Source organism: Spinacia oleracea, chromosome 5 (genome assembly GCF_020520425.1).
Source record: "Spinacia oleracea cultivar Varoflay chromosome 5, BTI_SOV_V1, whole genome shotgun sequence".
Lineage (NCBI taxonomy): Eukaryota > Viridiplantae > Streptophyta > Magnoliopsida > Caryophyllales > Amaranthaceae > Spinacia > Spinacia oleracea.
In genome coordinates this window covers 92,825,527-92,832,263 of record NC_079491.1, presented here as the reverse complement: position 1 = coordinate 92,832,263, position 6,737 = coordinate 92,825,527, and the positions used below count along the sequence as shown (strand labels likewise).

Genomic DNA, 6,737 nt, shown 5'->3' with positions numbered 1-6,737 from the left:
ATTTAAGTGGGGGGGGGGGGGGGGGAATGCGACACTGGATTTAACAAAGGCATTAGCAAGATTCGAACCCGTGACTAAGGAGAAAGCATGTGTGCGCACTAACCATTCTGACGTGAGGCCGAAACCATTGATTATGCATAACTTATAAAGTATTTATGTACTTGTGAATAAAAGTCATTAAAGTTTATGTACATATATATAATAGTTCATACTAAATTTAGTTACGAGACTAATGTGTATCAAACCAGATCTGAGCCCCCCCAACCCAGAAATTTGACATGGGAGCGATAACTTGGAAGCTCTGACTATTCTTACTTCAACCACACTAGTGGAAAAAGGCTTATTTGCATCCCCGCATTTGCCACGCCATACTGAACATGCGAAGCAAATAACAAATTTTAGCATAAAATTTAGTCATTTGCATCGCAGATTTATAATTCTGCGTGGCAAATGACTCTAGGAGCACCCTAGAGTCATTTGCCACGCAGAATTATAAATCTGCGACGCAAATTACTCAATTAAGTGCATCGCAGATTTATAATTCTGCGTGGCAAATGACTCGGGTGCTCCTAGAGTCATTTGCCACGCAGAATTATAAATCTGCGATGCAAATGACTAATTTTTTTTTTCCGAATTCGCGCTCACCCTTAATTGCAAAACGAATATTCATCTGACTTAGGTTATTGCTCGACACATTAACACCAACACTAGCGCCCTCCCCAACGAAACCACCACCAACACCAACACTAGCTGCTTTGTTCTCACCGGCGGCACTGCCGTCGTTGCTTCGCCGCCTTCCATCGTTGCCGCGCCGGCGTTCACTGCTTCCCCTCACTGCTGCGCACGAACAATTCAGCTTCCCCTCACTACTGCGCGCTTCACTGCTTCCCCTCACTGCTCCGTTTTTAGGGTCGCCTCCCACGCCGCCGCCCACGCCGCCACCCACTCAGCCGCCCTCGTTCATTGTCGTCTCTCCTCTCTTAGGTATTGAATAGTTTTGATATTTATTGAATTTTAATTGTGTATTTTAATTTTAATTGTGGACATTATAATTGAAATTCGGAAAATGACGGGATTATAGAAATTAAAGGTTTGATGGTTACATCAAGTTCACTGATTGATTCTATTCTAGTTCTTATATATTTCAGATGGTGTTCTGTCATCGTACCCTGAGTCTTTCGGTGATTGGTTGTTCGACCTCCATACTCATGCTTGACTCACTAGATCTCAGGTATTTGTGGTCAATGAGGTGTGTGTGTGTGACAATGTAACTGATTTGTTTTAAGTGAAGAGAGCAATATGCGTAGATAATTGGAATTCCTCCATTTGTGGGTGAAACCATGCCAGGATGATAAGCAATGAAAAAAGAACTAAGCGTTTTTGAAAGATAATTGTTGTTAGATTAAGAATCAGTCTCCATTTAGCAGAAGAGGTATTGAAAAAGTAATGGAAGAAGAAAGATTTCAGAATGAGATTGAGAAAATTGAGTTAACAGACAATGATGGTCAGTATTAACACTTACGAGTTACGATCCAAGTGACATCCCATTTGAAAGAGCAAATTAATTGGTAATAGGAGTGGATTACTGGACTTGTAGCAATGTGGAATTTTCATGTGCTTATATATTTATGTCTCTTTGCGTTGATGGACTTTTTTTTTCTGCCATATGTTCTTGAGGGACTGTTCTCCTAGGCTTAGCATATATCTTAAAAGTGTAACTTATCAGCAAATTCAGTGGAGTAAAGTGCTGGTGTTAGAAATGATTCCAGTGAATGTTTTGGCGTTATTATTAGTTGTGTTTGATGTTGTGTACTTCATTGCTTTGATGAACTTTATTTGCACTTTTCAACCATTCTGTTGCTTGTCATTATCTCCAATAATGCTTGACTGGGTAGAAATCTTCAACTGTTTATATCTTCATGTCTCCAGGGGTTGTGTGGAGAATTGTCAGGAGACGGGTTGTGTTGGAAGTCAACAATGCTTTCAGCATTGCATATTCACCGCTGATGGTAACATTTCTGATGGTCGGTGGTACCTCCAAGAACCTCTCTATCTGAAATGGAAACAATGGGATTGCCACAGTGATTGCCGCTACTATTGTATGCTTGCAAGGGAGGAGGAAAGAAGAAAGCTCGGCGAGAAGCCTGTCAAGTATCACGGAAGATGGCCTTTTCGTCGTGTTTATGGAATTCAGGTTCTTATGTGTTCCTGTTTGTTGCTATATGTTAGATTATTTTGCAGTAGTATTAACTTTATTTGTCCTTCAATTAGCAAGTTTAAATATTTTCGACTTGTTTCTCCAGGAACCTGTTTCTGTTTCTTTTTCTGCACTCAATCTTGCTATACAATTTCATGGTTGGATATCTTTCTTCATTCTTGTCAACTACAAGCTGCCTTTGACGGATAATCGAAAGACGTACTATGAGTATTCTGGCCTTTGGCATATCTATGGTGTCCTAGCAATGAACTATTGGTTCTGGGCTCTAGTTTTCCACAGCCGGTAAGAACTCATTGTCTCATCCTTTTGTTCTTTTCTGTTTAATTCGATTATTATGCATCTATTATAGCTGTAAACCTGTAAGATATCCCTAAATTTTTGCCTAAAAATGACTTAGAACGACCAAATTAGCCTTAAATGTGAAATAATAGATTGTAAAGAGCCTTAGAAAGTTGTAAATATGCATATTAAACGTGTAATAAGTTTGAAAACATTCCTTAGGTTCTTTAGTTCAAAGTTGGGTTCGAAAACGTCATTTTTGCCTAAAAATGTCCTAGAACGACCCAATTAGCCTTAAATGTGAAACAATAGATTGTAAAGAGCCTTAGAAAGTTGTAAATATGCATATTAAACATGTAATAAGTTTGAAAATATTCCTTAGGTTCTTTAGTTCAAAGTTGGGTTCGAAAACTTCATTTTTGCCTAAAAATGACTTAGAACGACCAAATTAGCCTTAAATGTGAAATAATAGATTGTAAAGAGCCTTAGAAAGTTGTAAATATGCATATTAAACGTGTAATAAGTTTGAAAACATTCCTTTGGTTCTTTAGTTCAAAGTTGGGTTCGAAAACGTCATTTTTGCCTAAAAATGTCCTAGAACGACCCAATTACCCTTAAATGTGAAATAATAGATTGTAAAGAGCCTTAGAAAGTTGTAAATAAGCATTTTAAACGTGTAATAAGTTTGAAAACATTCCTTAGGTTCTTTAGTTCAAAGTTGGGTTCGAAAACGTCATTTTTGCCTAAAAATGTTCTAGAACGACCCAATTAGCCTTAAATGTGAAATAATAGATTGTAAAGAGCCTTAGAAAGTTGTAAATATGCATATTAAACGTGTAATAAGTTTGAAAACATTCCTTAGGTTCTTTAGTTCAAAGTTGGGTTCGAAAAATTCATTTTTGCCTAAAAATGACTTAGAACGACCAAATTAGCCTTAAATGTGAAATAATAGATTGTAAAGAGCCTTAGAAAGTTGTAAATATGCATATTAAACATGTAATAAGTTTGAAAACATTTCTTAGGTTCTTTAGTTCAAAGTTGGGTTCGAAAACGTCATTTTTGCCTAAAAATGTTCTAGAACGACCCAATTAGCCTTAAATGTGAAATAATAGATTGTAAAGAGCCTTAGAAAGTTGTAAATATGCATATTAAACGTGTAATAAGTTTGAAAACATTCCTTAGGTTCTTTAGTTCAAAGTTGGGTTCGAAAAATTCATTTTTGCCTAAAAATGACTTAGAACGACCAAATTAGCCTTAAATGTGAAATAATAGATTGTAAAGAGCCTTAGAAAGTTGTAAATATGCATATTAAACATGTAATAAGTTTGAAAACATTCCTTAGGTTCTTTAGTTCAAAGTTGGGTTCGAAAAAACGTCATTTTTGCCTAAAAATGTCCTAGAACGACCCAATTACCCTTAAATGTGAAATAATAGATTGTAAAGAGCCTTAGAAAGTTGTAAATATGCATATTAAACGTGTAATAAGTTTGAAAACATTCCTTAGGTTCTTTAGTTCAAAGTTGGGTTCGAAAACTTCATTTTTGCCTAAAAATGACTTAGAACGACCAAATTAGCCTTAAATGTGAAATAATAGATTGTAAAGAGCCTTAGAAAGTTGTAAATATGCATATTAAAGGTGTAATAAGTTTGAAAACATTCCTTAGGTTCTTTAGTTCAAAGTTGGGTTCGAAAACGTCATTTTTGCCTAAAAATGTCCTAGAACGACCCAATTACCCTTAAATGTGAAATAATAGATTGTAAAGAGCCTTAGAAAGTTGTAAATATGCATATTAAACGTGTAATAAGTTTGAAAACATTCCTTAGGTTTTTTAGTTCAAAGTTGGGTTCGAAAACGTCATTTTTGCCTAAAAATGTCCTAGAACGACCCAATTACCCTTAAATGTGAAATAATAGATTGTAAAGAGCCTTAGAAAGTTGTAAATATGCATATTAAACGTGTAATAAGTTTGAAAACATTCCTTAGGTTCTTTAGTTCAAAGTTGGGTTCGAAAACTTCATTTTTGCCTAAAAATGACTTAGAACGACCAAATTAGCCTTAAATGTGAAATAATAGATTGTAAAGAGCCTTAGAAAGTTGTAAATATGCATATTAAACGTGTAATAAGTTTGAAAACATTCCTTTGGTTCTTTAGTTCAAAGTTGGGTTCGAAAACGTCATTTTTGCCTAAAAATGACTTAGAACGACCAAATTAGCCTTAAATGTGAAATAATAGATTGTAAAGAGCCTTAGAAAGTTGTAAATATGCATATTAAACGTGTAATAAGTTTGAAAACATTCCTTAGGTTCTTTAGTTCAAAGTTGGGTTCGAAAACTTCATTTTTGCCTAAAAATGACTTAGAACGACCAAATTAGCCTTAAATGTGAAATAATAGATTGTAAAAAGCCTTAGAAAGTTGTAAATATGCATATTAAACGTGTAATAAGTTTGAAAACATTCCTTATGTTCTTTAGTTCAAAGTTGGGTTCGAAAACGTCATATTTGCCTAAAAATGTCCTAGAACGACCCAATTAGCCTTAAATGTGAAATAATAGATTGTAAAGAGCCTTAGAAAGTTGTAAATATGCATATTAAACGTGTAATAAGTACCCAAAACTATTATATTGATCGATCGGTTATAAATTGAATTATTTACACTTTTTCAGGATTTTTCAAGAACGTTGCCTTATTCACCGGAGGAGATTAATGAGGTGAAAGATTTTTGGGCAGATTACTTCATGAACAATGTTGACTTTTAGCTTAATTTGTAATATGAACTCGATCTCTAGCTAGATACCTTTGTTGTAGCAATTTTATGTTTGTTGTAACATGTTGGTTGATCTATGACGAATTTAATTGCCTTTTATTGGGAACGTTAATTACGTTGTAAACTATTGTGACAGGTATTATTTATAAATGTATTCCCGGTATTGGGAAGCGTCTACTTTCAAAGACGATCATGTCTGAATTTCCAATAAAATATTAAAAAACCAATTTAAAAAAAAACAAAAAATAAGTCATTTGCCACGCACGTTAGCTTAATGTGCGAGGCAAATGACTTAATTTTTTGGCGCTCAAATTGTCATTTGCGTCGCACATTAAGCTATTGTGCGTGGCAAATGACTTTTTTTTGGCGCCTGAAAGTCATTTGCCACGCAATTTAAGCTAATGTGCGTGGCAAATGACTTTTCAACATGGTGCCTGAAAAGTCATTTGCCACGCACATTTGCTTAATGTGCGACGCAAATAAGGGTCATTTGCATCGAGATCTTTTGCCACGCACAATGTGCGATGCAAATGTGCTTAAAAGTGCGATGCAAATGACCTTTTTTCCACTACCACCGGCGCAATTTCTTTTACCTAAAACCCTAATGAAGTCGGACTCGAAGGTCGGACAATCGAAATCGACCCACGAAGACGGCGTTTCGAAACCCTAATAAACTCGAGCCCGAAGGTCGGAGATTCAAACTCGACACCAGAAGGACGACGATTCGAAACCATGATAAAGTCCAACCCGAAGTTCAGATAATCGAATTCAACCTCAGGAGATGCTCTACGTTGTTGAATCTTCATCGGAATTTCGTCTACCATATCGGGAATTATGCGTCATTTCCTCTCCCCTAATTCAATTGAAAACCTAATTACCAAATTAATCAACATTTTTCTCTCTCCTAATTAACTTCCCCAAATATTTTTTAATTTGCTAAACATAAACCCTAATTACTGCAAAATTAAAGGAAAAAGAAATTAAAATGGAATTTGAATTTCAAATTCAAAATTTCAATCTGAAAATTATACCCCATGTGGCATTGCTGATGTGGCAATAGCCAATGAAAGGGCTGAGTATAACACTATTCTATACCCCTTGGTATATGTAGCATCTTCCGTAATTCGTGGTCCATGGCTGACAACCTTTTTGATATACTTGTACAGTTGTACTTCGTATTGTGTCCAAAATAAATTTTACAAAAAGAATCGAATTTTCAATTGCAAAATCTCAAAAATGAAACTAGCGCTTAGTTTGATACATTCGAATTTCTGGGAGGGAAATTCCGATCCAACACATTAAATATGGCTATTCACAGCCGTTTATAAACCAAGATCTACGGCTGCAACTTCACACACACACACCACACGGATCGCCACTTCCAACCATCTAATACAACTCAAATCAACCGCCCAAAATCCCCCCATCTCCTTCCCTCTCATATACTTCGTATATATAAAGCAATCTACATTCC

At 35.5% G+C, this 6,737-nt stretch overlaps 1 protein-coding gene across 1 annotated transcript; it reads left to right on the top strand.

Annotated features, from left to right (window-relative positions):
* The first annotated feature begins 1,193 nt into the window (after positions 1 to 1,193).
* Positions 1,194 to 2,504, top strand: LOC110789977 (uncharacterized). The gene is made up of 3 exons (XM_056828920.1): positions 1,194 to 1,231; positions 1,930 to 2,194; positions 2,304 to 2,504. The coding sequence occupies exons 1-3, from the start codon at positions 1,209 to 1,211 to the stop codon at positions 2,502 to 2,504; spliced, it is 489 nt and encodes a 162-aa protein (XP_056684898.1). The 5' UTR covers positions 1,194 to 1,208.
* Positions 2,505 to 6,737: the final 4,233 nt, after the last annotated feature.

Bases quoted from the DNA above. Each gene is read 5' to 3' on its own strand.
- LOC110789977 (XM_056828920.1), top strand. From the start codon at position 1,209: ATGCTTGACTCACTAGATCTCAG. The intron at 1,232-1,929 runs GTATTTGTGGTC...TCATGTCTCCAG, and splicing joins CTTGACTCACTAGATCTCAG to GGGTTGTGTGGAGAATTGTC. The intron at 2,195-2,303 runs GTTCTTATGTGT...TTGTTTCTCCAG, and splicing joins GTCGTGTTTATGGAATTCAG to GAACCTGTTTCTGTTTCTTT.